Source organism: Podarcis muralis, chromosome 7, assembly GCF_964188315.1.
Source record: "Podarcis muralis chromosome 7, rPodMur119.hap1.1, whole genome shotgun sequence".
NCBI classification, from domain to species: Eukaryota; Metazoa; Chordata; class Lepidosauria; order Squamata; family Lacertidae; genus Podarcis; species Podarcis muralis.
The window spans coordinates 9,555,297-9,569,797 of NC_135661.1; the positions used below are offsets into that span (position 1 = coordinate 9,555,297).

General features: G+C 48.3%; 1 protein-coding gene across 1 annotated transcript; it reads left to right on the plus strand.

The window, feature by feature from the left end:
• Positions 1 to 453: 453 nt before the first annotated feature.
• MYL2 (myosin light chain 2) lies at positions 454 to 13,638 on the plus strand. The gene is made up of 7 exons (XM_028741292.2): positions 454 to 591; positions 3,616 to 3,705; positions 6,059 to 6,134; positions 8,695 to 8,799; positions 9,971 to 10,046; positions 10,528 to 10,576; positions 13,335 to 13,638. The coding sequence occupies exons 1-7, from the start codon at positions 589 to 591 to the stop codon at positions 13,431 to 13,433; spliced, it is 498 nt and encodes a 165-aa protein (XP_028597125.1). The 5' UTR covers positions 454 to 588; the 3' UTR covers positions 13,434 to 13,638.
• Positions 13,639 to 14,501: the final 863 nt, after the last annotated feature.

Here is a 14,501-nt window from a genome sequence, read left to right on the forward strand (position 1 = left end):
TAACCTGAAGCATCTGTAAGCTGAGGTACCACTGTACAACTCCCACCATAAAGCTGCACCACGGATTCATAACTCCAAACAGCTGGAGGCCACCTGAGTTTGTTGAAGGCTGATATGCACACACAGACACAAAATGCGCCGGCTGGTAATTCTGCTTGGTGTGCCATTTAACACACACACACACACACGTACACACACACACACACACACTTCTGCTGCCCCTCCAGCTGCACATCCAGGAAAAACTGACACACGCAGGTGTCCAGCTATTATTCAGGACTTGCGTCGACGTCTTAAAAGGAGAAACTGTCCGGGCGCCCGGCATGCCTCTAACATTGGAGGCCTCTGTCCGTCTCACATGTCACCGCATGACAATGAGCTGTTATTTAAGAAGAGAGAAAGGAGATGGGGGGGGGGTTGGAGAGAGAAAGGGGGACTAACTCACCTGCCACAGCCAAAAGTGGAGATGGGTTTATTTTTAATCTGGGATGGGCTCTATTTATTGTCTCCGCAGCCGGAGTGCAGGGGGCACCAGCTGAAAGATTCCTCTTGGAACGAGACTGTGGGCTGCACAGTTTGGTCTGAGACATGGTGAGTAAGAGGGTCAGCAAGGGGATATTTGGGGCAGAGGACAGAGGATGGAATGAGAACAGGTCCCAGAAAATATTGGGAAAGCAGGCTGGTTCTTGATCTCAGGTGATGAAGAGCTGCTTAACAGGTGAATCTGGGCAATCGCTCAGGTTCCCCTTTGCAAGGATGTTCAAGGCTAGATTCACGGCACATTCCTTTACACGACTCCCATGAATTCAGTGGGGCTTACTTCCAGGTAAGTGGGGTAAGGACCGCAGCCTACATGAATCAGGGGGAGCTGATTTGAATCAGAGGAGGCTGAGAAGTTTTACAGCAGCTCGTGTTTGTTCTCTGAGATTTTGGAAGCATGCAAATTATCCCACAAGTTAGTGGGAACGCAGGTTCTTTAACTGGTTCGTTTGTATACTTGAAATATTCCTTGCTCGCCCAAAGATTCCAGGGCAGCGAACCCAAAGTGTGAATATCATTAAACACACATGATGTATAGATACAAGTTAAATCCGGATAATGATTATAAAGAAAAGACAACCCCTCTCCCCATAAAAGCTTAAAAACAGAAGAGTCCACCTACAATCTAAAACGTGTCTCCTATAAAAGGTGTGTCTCCTATGAAAGGGCCACCTGGTTTGCATGCAAAAGGTTTCCAGGTGAGCCTGGCATCTCCAGGTAATGCTGGCAGACTCCCTGCCTGAAATCCTGGAGAGCTGCTGCCAATCCATGTAGACAAGACTGGGTGGGATGGACCAGTGGTCAGACTCAGTCTAAGACAGCATCTTATGTGTGCTCCCCACTCAGCCACATCTAATTAAGCTGAATGGTTTGGGGTTCAGGACAGAACCAAAGGAAAGTCCTTCATATAATTCAGGGGTGGCCAACACCCAAGAGACTGCGATCTACACATAGAGTTAAAAACTGGCAGTGATCTACCCCCTTTTGGGGAGTTCAGGTCAAAGTTGTTGAGCCTTTTTTAGGAAGGAAAGCCCTGTTTTTTGCAGTTCAGGTCAAAGTTGTTTAGCGTCTTTGGGGGGAGTCAGTGATCTACCGGTGATCTACCACAGACGTCCAGTGATCTACCGGTAGATCACAATCTACCTGTTGAACGTGCCTGAAATTCATAGTGAGGCTGTGGAATTGACTCCTTCCGCAAGCTGTGGTTCTGGCAACGAACTTCGAGGACGAAGGCTACCCAAGAGGATTTGGCCATTTCCCCAGGTGCCCGGCTCGAAAACAGTGCCAGCCTGAGTCCCCAGCATGCCCGCGGGCAACTGAGAAAGACCCTGATCTGAGATCTTGGAGACCACGACCTGAAAGTCCAGCCAGTTAATGTAGGCAGCACTGCACTAGACAGACCCAGGGTCCAATTCTTCATGAGGCAACTCCCTGTGTTGCTGTGGAGAATACTGGGGTGGACTGATCTCAAAGGCAGATTTATTTATGGGGGGGTCATGCTTCTAAGTCACAAAAAGGCTTCCAAAGTAGCTTATAAATTGTAGAAGGCTCTTAGTATAAAATGACGCAACACAAACGCTCAAGAAGGGGGGAAAAAGAGCAACCTTGAGTTCCACATCCTGTCTATTTGTTAGATCAGCAAAAGTGAAGTCAACAGAATAGTGGTTCTAAAAACCTTTACTTAGGAATTTCCCAAGGTTCACACTCACCTGTAAAACCAGCTGAGATGAACCGGGAAAAGAGGCTCCCAGAACGCGTTGCCCCTCACTCGGCGGATGCAGTTAAGCTGTTAGTATACGGTCTGGTTTTATATTTAAGTGAAATATTCATTTGTTGTGTTTCAAAAGTTGTTCCTTGGGGCTTATTTACACTGAACTGTGCTTTTGCCTTGGGTTTCCCTGCAAAAACCCACCCTTTAAAGTGGAAGCGCAACAAATGGCAATTCGGGTTTTCTGCAGGTTGCTGCTTGTGCCAATTCAGCAGGAAAGAGCGGGTTTTCAGGGAGAAAGCTCAGTCAGAGAAAGAGCAGTCGGACATGGAGTTTTAAAGTGTGGGCAATGCCTGGAAAACACAAAGTTAAGTGGGAATAAGCCCTCCCTCTGGGATTGTGTGAATAATGAAGAGTGGGGTATAAACAATTTAACGGGATGCTTTAAAAGGCCTCTTGTTTGATGGCCTCTTTTCATAGAATCATATAATTGTGGAGCAGGTGGGCACCCCAAGGATCATCTAGTCCAACCCCCCTGCCATGCAGGAATCACAGCTAAAGAATCCCCGTCAGACCTCTGCTTTAAAAACTCCAGTAGAGGAGAGTCTGCAACCTTCATGATATTGGACGTATATAGGTAAATGTTTATTGGTTAATGTTTTAATAGGATTGGTTTGTTCTGTATTTTAGCTACTCTTTTTTTTTTTTTAATTGTTCCATATTTTAACAGTGTGGTGCAATTGGTTTTTGTGTTTGGCAAATTGCTTAGAAGCCACCTGGGCATCAAGTGGAATCAGCATAAATAATCAATTAATAATAGTAATAACGACCCTGGGAGTCCCTTCCCAACTCAACAATTCTGTGATTCTATGCAGGGCCGTCTTTTGCAGATGTGGCGCTGGGGTGCAAATATCTGCCCAGCACACCCAAATTACCACGGATAGTATTGGGGTGGCCGTAGCTGCACACTGCCAGCTATGGGGGGCGCAACTCTCCCCCATTCCGCTGCGGGACAGCAATCCCCGCAGAGGCTTGGGAGGGAAGCTGCACACCTGCCAGCCTTATGGTTGGCGGGGCACAGTTGGTGGGTATGCAGGGAAAGGGGAGGCCGCCAGCAAAGCTGCACAGCTCCCCCACTTGCTGGGGTGCCCCTGAAAGGCCGGCACCCTGGTGCAACGCATCACTAAGCCCTATGGAAAAGACGGCTCTGATTCTATGGAATAATATAAATAAATGATAAAATCTGCCGGCTTTTTAGCTGTGCAGCTGGAGCACCTTCCTTCCCACCTCTGCTGCAACCCTGATGCAGCCCCGAGGCTTAAGGGGGCACCCGTGAATAACAATTGTCCCCCTTGCATCTCTCGAAGTCTCCCAAGAAAGCCAAGAAGCGATCCGAAGGCGCCAACTCCAATGTCTTTTCCATGTTTGAACAAGCTCAGATCCAGGAGTTCAAGGAGGTAAGTCAAGACAGCCCCAGAAGAAAGTCAGGGGGGGGGGGGGAACGGCCTTTTGGGGGAGAGTTGCACCCAAAATCTTCCTAAATCATTCTGGTTTTGTTTGTTTTTTCAAAAAAGTTATTGAGTTTCCAAATTTATATAACAACAATAAAAAGAAAAAAGAAAACATTACATTAAAAAGAAAACAGACAAACAAACAAACATTTATCTTAACTGTTAGATATCCACTTTTGTACCATTTTTATATGACTTCCTCAAATCCCACTCGCTGAGTTTCCAGATTATTCATTGTAGCAGTTTTCCAAAACTATTTTCCAATAATAATTACTTAGTCATTTAACATCTTTCTTGCTTTCCATATTGTCTTCAATCCATAGTATTATGTAATTTAACAATTACCTGACATTCAGAAGACATTCAGAAAACATCAGGGAAGTTTTTAATATGTAACGCTGTACTGTTTTTAACACTGATTGGGAGCCGCCCAGAGTGGCTGGGGAAACTCAGCCAGATGGGCGGGGTATAAATAATAAATAATTATTATTATTATTATTATTATTATTATTATTATTATTATTATTATTATTAACATAGTTATCTCCTAGGCCAATCAGTTACTCACAAGTAGTTCTACTTAGATTAACATATTTATTTAAATAGTCCTTAAATTTCTTCCATTCATCTTGATACTCCTTCTCCTTCTGATCACGGATTCTTCCAGTTAGGTCGGCCAGCTCCAAAAATTCCATCATCTTCATCTGCCAGTCCTCCACTGTTGGTAAATCTTGTAGTTCCAAATTTTTAGCTAACAAAATTTTGTTAGCTTCCTAGATCATTCTGAGAAAGCAGTCCAGGCTGGCTGTGCACAGAGCCGAGGAGGCAGCTCCACATTCAAATCTCACTCTCCACAAACTCCCCTGAAGAGCCCTTGGCTTCTCTCTCAGTCTCGGTTCCACACCTCTAATAAAAGCAGCACCTCTTTGCCCAAATCAGCCGGCCGCAGGGAGCCTTGTGCCAGGCCAATTCTTTTACTCATTTATTTTAAGCACAGAATTGCACGCCAAGTCCTGGGTGGGTGAGTCCACATTCTCAGAGACTAAAGGTTCTAGAAACCAATTAAAAGGGGCTTAAATGGGAAGCCCGGTCTCAGCCGTGGAACCTTTTCACAATACCAGAGCTTAAATGCTGGAATACAAGACTCCTGCCAATTTCAACGCATGGCAAAACACCAGCAGGTGGTGTATACTCTGGGCTGACTTTCTCTCCTCCCCCCCCCTTTCTATTTTTGTTCTGTTCTGCAGAACAGATTTCTGGGTTTGCTCTGGGTGTGGGGAGGGGGAGGCATTGAAGTAAGGGGGGGGACACCCAATCTGGTTCCCAATTTGCAGTGACCACATCCCCGCAGCATTTTGCAATGCATTTATTTTATTATTATTATTATTTTAAAATAACTTTTTTTTCAAAAGTAAAACAAAACATATTATCCAGAAACATATCATCCTTATTCCACCCCCATTTTCCCTCCCTCCCCCCACAGAACCCACTCACCCCCACTCCCCGACTTCCCTCAGTTCCAGTCTTTGATTTCTCTAAAAATGCTGTTTTCTGCATGTTACACAGTTGTATAGATCCTCAAACTATTTAGCTGATTATTATCAATAAAAAGTTTGTGAATGTTTATTCAAAGCCAGCCAATGAGTCCAGCTCGCTTTGTTGCATCCTCAAATACTTTGTAAAGGATTCCCATTCATCCTTAAAGTCACAGTTATCCTTGTCCCGTAGCTTATATGTCAGTTTTGCCAGTTCTGCATAGTCCGTCAATTTTTCTTGCCATGATTCTTTAGTTGGGGTTTCTTCAGTCTTCCATCCTTGTGCTGTTAAAACTCGTGCAGCCGTTGTCGCATACATGAAGATGTTTTTCAGCTTTTTTTGGCAGATCTTTCCCTACAATCCCTAATAAAAATGCTTCAGGTTTTTAAACAAATGTTAAATGGAACATTTTCTTCAATTCATTGTATTATCATTTCCCAAATTTTTAAAATTACCTTACAATCCCACCACATATGATAAAATGTCCCCTCCTTTTCCTTACACTTCCAACATATATTTGAACTAGTTTTGTACATTTTCCCTAACTGCACTGGTGTTGTGTACCATCTGGCAATGCATTTATTTTAAAGCCCTCGTGAAAATTCGCCACCATTTTAGTGTGGATTTCTGCTAATGCACACATTTGCGGATGTAATTTCCCCTAATAATAATGCCAAGATTCTCAGGAAAGCAATTTCTGCATCTAGCATGACCTTGCAGTGTGGCCAGGTAACACAACTGTGCCCTGATACCCCCCATTTAGGCTTTCACCATCATGGATCAGAACCGCGATGGGTTCATTGACAAAGCAGACCTGAGAGATACGTTCGCCGCGTTAGGTAAGCAAAGAAACCCTATAAAACACCCAAAAGCTTGTAAGCAGAACCAGGACAAACCTTACATTTTTATGGGTTTTGTATCTAATCTGTTCTGTCTGCTTTTAAAACTGCCTCTAGTGTTTTTATTTATTATGATTATGTATTATCCATAACTGTATTACAGAGGATTTGTCTGTTTTGCTTTTCTTTACCTTTGTATAGCAACCTAGTATCTTTGTAAAAGTGGGACGCGGGTGGCACTGTGGGTAAAAGCCTCAGCGCCTAGGGCTTGCCGATCGAAAGGTCGGCGGTTCGAATCCCCGCGGTGGGGTGCGCTCCCGTCGTTCGGTCCCAGCGCCTGCCAACCTAGCAGTTCGAAAGCACCCCCGGGTGCAAGTAGATAAATAGGGACCGCTTACCAGCGGGAAGGTAAACGGCGTTTCCGTGTGCTGTGCTGGCTTGCCAGATGCAGCTTTGTCACGCTGGCCACGTGACCCGGAAGTGTCTCCGGACAGCGCTGGCCCCTGGCCTCTTGAGTGAGATGGGCTCACAACCCCAGAGTCTGTCAAGACTGGCCCGTATGGGCAGGGGTACCTTTACCTTTACCTTATCTTTGTAAAAAATAATAATAATAAAAGGTGGGGTGGGAAAGGTTGCATTCATTGCTGGTCCTACGCAGAGTAGACCCACTGAAATTAATGAACCTGAGTCAGTGGCGTAGCATGGGTTGTCAGCACCCGGGGCAAGGCAAGTAATTTGCGCCCCCTAACCCATGGATTTTAGCAGGGGCAGAGAGCTGCGAGTGCGAGCGTGCCCCCCCAGGTGTTGCGCCCAGTGCGGCCGGCCCCCCCTGCACCCCCACGCTACGCCACTGACCTGAGTTAGGCCCCATCTGCACTGTATACATTTAAAGCAGTATCATACCACTTTAAAGAGACTACAATCCCCAGACAGTGTATTCCTCTTCCTAGGGAACTCTGGGAATTGTAGTTCTGGGAGGGGGATAGGGTGCCCTACTAACTACTCTCAGCACCCTTCACAAACTACATCTCCCAGAATTCTTTAGGGGAGACCACGCCTGTTTGAAGTGTTGTGATTCTGCTTTAAATGCATAGAGAAGATGGGTTCATGAATTTCAGCGGCTCTGCTCTGAATAGGACTCAAGTTGGATTAAAAAAACAACCCCAAAGAGCAGCCTAGAAGCATTTTTAATAAATAGACATACATACAGCATGCATGGATTTTTTTTCCAACGAAAAGGCCTAGTTCAATTGCCAACGTTTTCTCTCCTCTCACCACCCAACTACAATTCTCTGCCAGGTCCACCAGCTTAAATTCGAAATGTCGATTCCCACAAAGTCTGAAAAACCAAACATGCAGAAATCTGAATCATTTGCTGTTCAAAGATCTGGGATCTTTCTGAATGTTCAGGAGGACTTGTAACCCATCGAGCCCAAACCAGTCTGCATTCATTCATTCATTTCCTGCATTTATAGCTCACCTTTTCCTCCAAGGAGCTCATTATGGATCTCATCCTGCTCATTTAATCTACACAGCAAACCTGTGAGGGAGGTGAGATTGGGAGGCAGAAACTGGCCCAAGGCCAGTTCCAATAGGCTTCATGGATCTGAATGCTTGTTGGAACCCTAGATCCCAGTCCAGCTTTCTAACCACTACACCACACTGCCTCTCATGAGCTCTGTGAACTATTTATAGTGGTCTGCTGTGTGCCCGGCAACCCTAATTTTTGCAGTTCCAGGTAACAAAACAGTCCTCTGGTGGGCCACCAGATGCAGTTGGTTGGTTGCCAAAGGTCTGGTGGTGGGCCTCTCAATTTGGTGTGGCCAACACAGTGCTCTCTTTTCAAACTAAAACACCCATCACCCACGGCTGTCGGCTCTGCTGACTGGGGCTGGTGGAAATTATAGTTCCCCAAAAGGTAGCAAGCTGCCTGCTCCTGTTTCGCAGGCTTAACGTGATAATTCCTAAAAGGTCTTTATCCAGTATACCTGAAGGAACGTCTCCACCCCCATCGTTCAGCCTGGACACTGAGATCCAGCTCTGAGGGCCTTCTGGCGGTTCCCTCACCGCGAGAAGCCAAGTTACAGGGAACCAGGCAGAGGGCCTTCTCGGTAGTGGCACCCGCCCTGTGGAACTTCCTCCCACCAGATGTCAAAGAGAAGAACAACTACCAAACTTTTAGAAGACATCTGAAGGCAGCCCTGTTTAGGGAAGCTTTTAATGTTTGATGTATTATGGTATTTTAATATTTTGTTGGAAGCCACCCAGAGTGGCTGGGGAAGCCCAGCCAAAAGACGGGGTATAAATAATTAATAATAATAATAATAATAATAATAATTAGTTTGATATTTGAATGGATCGTTGACAAATCTCCCCTAGAGTTCTTCTACTCCAGGCATCCCCACCCTGCGGTCCTACAGATGTTTTGGCCTACAACTCCCATGATCCCTAGCTGACAGGACTAGTGGTGAGGGATGATGGGAACTGTAGTCTAAAACATCTGGAGAGCCGCAGGTTGGGGATGCCTGTTCTACTCTGTCGTGTTTCCCTTCTTCCTCAGGACGCTTGAATGTGAAGAATGAAGAACTGGACGACATGGTCAAGGAAGCTCCTGGGCCTATTAATTTCACAGTGTTCCTGACCATGTTTGGAGAAAAACTTAAAGGTGAGATTGGAGACGAGGGTAGAAGGTGTTTCCCTGCTGCCGCCCCCCCATGTCAGAAGCAAGGAGCACCTTCTGGGAAGAGGTTCTTGGCATCGCCTCACTGCCTGCTCCAACCACCTTGCCACACACATAGAATCATAGAGTTGTGAGTGCCTGGAGGCGGTTGGAGGATGGATGGTGGCTAACAGATTGAGCCTGAATCCTGACAAGACAGAAGTACTGTTTTGGGGGGACAAGGAGTGGGTGAGTGTGGATGACTTCCTGGTCCGGAATGGGGCAACTGTGCCCCTGAAGGACCAGGTGTGCAGCCTGGGAGTCATTCTGGACTCACAGCTGTCCATGGAGGCACAGGTTAATTCTGTGTCCAGGGCGGCTGTCTACCAGCTCCATCTGGTACGCAGGCTGAGACCCTACCTGCCCGCGGACTGTCTCGCCAGAGTGGTGCATGCTCTAGTTATCTCCTGCTTGGACTACTGCAATGTGCTCTATGTGGGGCTACCTTTGAAGGTGACCCGGAAACTGCAATTAATCCAGAATGCAGCAGCTAGACTGGTGACTGGGAGTGGCCACCAGGACCACTTAACACCAGTCCTAAGAGACCTGCATTGGCTCCCAGTACGTTTCCGAGCACAATTCAAAGTGTTGGTGCTGACCTTAAAAGCCCAAAACAGCCTCGGCCCAGTATACCTGAAGGAGCATTTCAACCCCCATCATTCAGCCCGGACACTGAGATCCAGCTCCGGGGGCTTCTGGCGGTTCCCTCACTGCAAGGTTACAGGGAATCAGTCAGAGGGCCTTCTCGGTAGTGGTGCCCGCCCTGTGGAAAGCCCTCCCATTCAAATGTGAAGGAAATAAGCAGCTATCTTATCTTTAAAAGACATCTGAAGGCAGCCCTGTTTAGGGAAGTTTTAAATATTTAATGCTGTATTGTTTTTAACACCCGATTGGAAGCCGCCCAGAGTGGCTGGGGAAACTCAGCCAGATGGGCGGGGTATAAATAATAATAAATTACTATTAGTATTATTATTAGTATTATTATTGGAAGGGACCCCAAGGGTCATCTAGTCCAACCCCCAGCAGTTCAAGAACACCCTCCCCCACAGTGGTGGAGAGAACAGGCCAGCCTCCCATAAGTATTTCACTTTCCAGATCTCTTTTCTGTGACTTCCAGGTGCGGATCCAGAAGAGACTATTCTGAACGCTTTCAAAGTGTTTGATCCAGAAGGCAAAGGCCTGAAGGCCAACTAGTAAGTACCTGTGGAACTCCCTCCCACATGAGGCAGGGATGACCACCAGTTTGGATGACTTTAAAGGGGGGCGGGCGGACAATTTCATGGAGGAAAAGGCTATTGACGGCTCCTAGCCATGGTGCCCACACTCTGTATCTACAGTCAGAGCAGTAAATCTTCTGAATACCAGTTTCTGGAAGCCACAGGAAGGGAGAATTGCTCCCGTGGTTGCATCCTGCTTGTGGGTTTCCCATTGGGACATTGGCTAGCCTCTGAGAACAGGAAGCTAGCCGAAATGATGTTGGTGCTGATTTTGGAAGCTTCGCGGTGAATCCTTTCCTGTTTCAGCCTTTGATTACGAGATGCGAGGGCCATCTGTCTCTCAGGCCCTTCAATTAAACGGCTGCAGCCTCTGCTCCTTTCAAAGCTTTCCTTCTCATTTTGCTCTGGGGTTTTGCTCCCTCGTGGTCCTCCATCTGTCCCCTGCTTTGTCTTGCAGCATCAAGGAGATGCTGATGACGCAAGGAGAACGGTTCTCAAAGGAAGAGGTAAGAGGAGGCCTTGGGGACTGGCAGGCATTGAATGGGCTAAGTGGGAGAGCTCAGAAACAGAAGAGGAACAACTTGGCACTCAGTGCCTGGCTTCTGCAGGTAGAACTGGGTTAAGCTGCTGTCCTGGACCACTGCTGTCCATCACGATGTGCAATACTGAGACCAATGCTCTGCCTGCTATGCTCCTAGAATAATTGAATTGTAGAGCTGTAGAGGTCCCTGAGGGTCATCTAGTCAAGCCAGCGGCATGCGTAGACTCCCTTGCACCTTTGGTAAGGAGCTGTATCAGTGCCCCTGCCCCTTGCGTTCCTCTGCCAAGGTGCCCAGAGGAACCTGTGTCCTTGCCCGGCCACCCAAAGCAGTGCAGGGACAAACAGGTGGGCTCATATCCAGTCCAAGCCAGAGTGTGCTGGTCCCGTGGGTTACCCGAGAGACGAGGTCCAAGTCCGGTCCGTAGTTGAAGGTGCAACGTGGAGGCAGTCTGTAGTAGCTGAAGCTGGGTGCAGGGCAGGGAGTCGGGTGAAGTCAGGAACAGGCTTGCAAGCAGGGAGCCAGGGCCGGTCAGGAGCTCAGGCAGGAAAGCAGGACAGGGTTCAGGCAGGAACTAGCAACCAACAATGTTGCTCCCGCAACTTGGGACTGGGGTTGACCAGCTTTTATCTGCCCGGAGGCATAGGGTGGCCCTGATCCTCTGTTGACTCGCTTCTCCTGGCCTGGAGGCGAGCACTCCTCCTGCGAGAACTTAGTTCCCTCTGCCTCTCTGCCCTGAGCCTCTGCAGCTCAGGAGAGGCTGGAGGGTTACTGGACCCAGAGGCAACCTCAGCTTCCTCTGACGGGGCTGAGAGTGGAGCACCTGCAGGCAATGGGTCCTCCCTCACCTCAGGAGCCAGAGCAGACTCAGCTGGTGCCTGCACCTGAGGACCCAGCACAGGTGAGGACCCTTCAGGCTCATGCCCCAGCCCCGGCTCAGCTGGTTCTGGAGGCGGGGAATCCTGTGCAGGCTGGGATCCCTCAGGTTCAGCATCCAAGGCCATCACACTGAGTGAAGTGCAATTTTTGCACCCCCTTGGGCCAACCAGGCCATTCCCTGCCTAGTCCAACCTCCTGCAATGATTCGAATCTCAACTAAAGCATCCCTAAACCATGGCCACCCAACCTCTGCTTAAAAACCTCCAAGAAGCCCACTACCTTCCCAGGGAGTCCGTTCTACTGTCAGACAGCTCTTACTGTCAGAAAGTTCTTGTAACTTGAAGCCATTGGTTTGGGTGCTCCCCTCCAGAGCAGGAGAAAACAAACTTGCTCCTTTCATGTGACAGCCCCTTAGATATTTGAAGATGGCTGTTATATCTCCTCTTTTCCAGGCTAAACATCCCCAACTCCTTCAACCGTTCCTTATAAGGCTTGGTTTCTAGACATTGGAACATCTTGGTTGCCCTCCTCTGCACACCTTCCAGCTTCCTTAATTCCATCCTGCGTCAAGAATGTTGAGTTCTAGCAGCTCCCTTTATTTTTAGGGACAGGCCATATCTGAGCAGCAGTGCCCATGCGTTCCTAGCAAGTGATCCTAGGATCAATTCCCAGCAACTCCAGGTAGGCTGGAAAAGTCTCCTACCTGAGACCTTGGAGAGTCTCCTAACTGAGACCTTGGAGAGTCTCCTATCTGAGACTACCCGACAGTGTGGACAATCCTGAGATAAATAGACCAAGGGGTCTCTCTCTGCATCCCTCCAGAGAACCCTGGGAATTGTAGTATTGTGAGAGCAAGCGAAAGGACTGTGCTGTCACTCTGTGCTCTCATCTCAGCAGCCCCGTCCGTATGGAACAGGATGCTGGGCTAGGTACAGGCCATTGGCCTGATCCAGTAGGCTCTTCATATATTCATATTAAATATTTTTGGCTGAGTAATGTTGCTTTTCTGCTGGCGGGGCACCAGCAGGTATTCAGCAGTATTTTTACAGTAAACCCCCCAGGACTAATGACAAGGATAATAAGACTCCCTGTCTAAACACATTGACAACCCAGAAGGACTTACTTCCAAGGAAACAGGCATAGGGTTGCCCTGCTGCTCATCGACTGGCAATACAGTCCTATGCATGTCTACTGAGATATAAGGCCCATTGATTTCAGTGCAGGTTATTCCCAGGTAACTGCGCATAAGATTGCAGGCTAGAGCTTGGGTTGATTAAGAGTGCAGTCCTCTATGCACGCTTGGTTGGGTGTAAGTCCCACTGAGCACCCACCTTAAGGGGCTTAAAAGGTAAAGGGACCCCTGACCATTAGGTCCAGTCGTGGCCGACTCTGGGGTTGTGGCGCTCATCTCGCTTTATTGGCCAAGGGAGCCGGCGTTCAGCTTCCGGGTCATGTGGCCAGAACGATTAAGCCACTTCTGGCAAACCAGAGCAGCGCACGGAAACGCCGTTTACCTTCCCGCCGGAGCGGTACCTATTTATCTACTTGCACTTTGACATGCTTTCAAACTGCTAGGTGGGCACGAGCAGGGACCGAGCAACGGGAGCTCACCCTGTCGTGGGGATTTGAACTGCCGACCTTCTGATCGGCAAGTCCTAGGCTCTGTGGTTTAACTCACAGCACCACCCTTACGGGGCTTGCTTACTTCTAAATAAATGTGCATAGGGTTGTGCTGCTTGAGCATCAGTTGAAGCAATTAGAGGGCTGCAATTCCAGGTATAACCAGTGCAACGTTGGATAAAATGTCCCTCCAGAGAACTTTCCCCTGCCTGCTTCTTTCCTGCAGATAGACCAAATGTTTGCAGCCTTCCCTCCCGACGTGACCGGCAACCTGGACTATAAGAACCTCGTCCATATCATCACTCATGGAGAGGAAAAAGATTGAAGCCCGGGAGAGTCCCTTTCTACGGGCCTGGAATGGTACACAGTGGGGCTTCCTTCTCCTCACAGCTCTGTTTGTTCCTCACCGTGAAAACTGGGGTGTTCACAGGCTTCCTGACAGTTCTTGTCTTCTTGGTGTTCCCAGTCCCTTGTCTGTCCTCTTTGTGTGAAAGAATTCATTCGTGACTTGAGAAACATTTCCAAAATTGTATTTGTGTTGAATTATTCATTGAGTCCATGTGTCATGGTCTGGTTCATGGGTGATCGAAGTCTCAGCTGGGGACATCGGGACCGGGGGCAAGATGGCGGGGTGGGAGCAGGAACGGGAGTCCAGAAGCCAGGAGTCAGCAGCCAAGAGTCCGAGGGTCTGAGAGCCGGGAGTCAAGAAGCCAAGGGTCTGAGGGTCAGGAAACAAGGAGTTACAAAGTCAAGGGTCCGAGGATCAAGAAGCAAGGAGTCAAGGAACCAAACTCAGCAAGGCAGGGAACATATTGCTGTGGCAAAGAGCCGAAGGGAAAATGCCGACCTTATATCCCTTCCCGGCTCTTGCCACCAGGTGCTGTGAGTTACCAATCGGCCTCACCTGTGCTGCCACTCCTTGCCTCTTCAGAACAAACTTAGGAAGGCCCCAGTCCTGCAGAGTCCTATTGGTCCCAGGGCCTGGCTCCTGCACGCACACCTGACACCACATGTTCCTACGTGAATAACAGTTGGCTTGGCAAAACCTGGGAGGGGAGAATGAACTTGTACAGGAGCCAGCACCCAAGTTGCAAACAGGCACATATCCCGCTTCTGACACCACTGCTCCATCAAGGCTGAGGAACCATCCCATGGACCAGCTACAGTTACAGGGACCTGAGTTAGATAAGGTGTTGCATCAGTCCTGGAGCTTTTATACTCCCCTCCACCCATGCTGGCCCATCCTTTCCTGGGAGAACTAGGAGGGTTCTGGTCCACAGCACATATCTTCCCAGGAGGATTCAGGCAAGGGAGACCTCAAACTGCCACATGGGAATGATAGCTTTAGGTCTGGGCTTTCACTAGTATCTTGGGGCTTGGGATGGTTTTGATG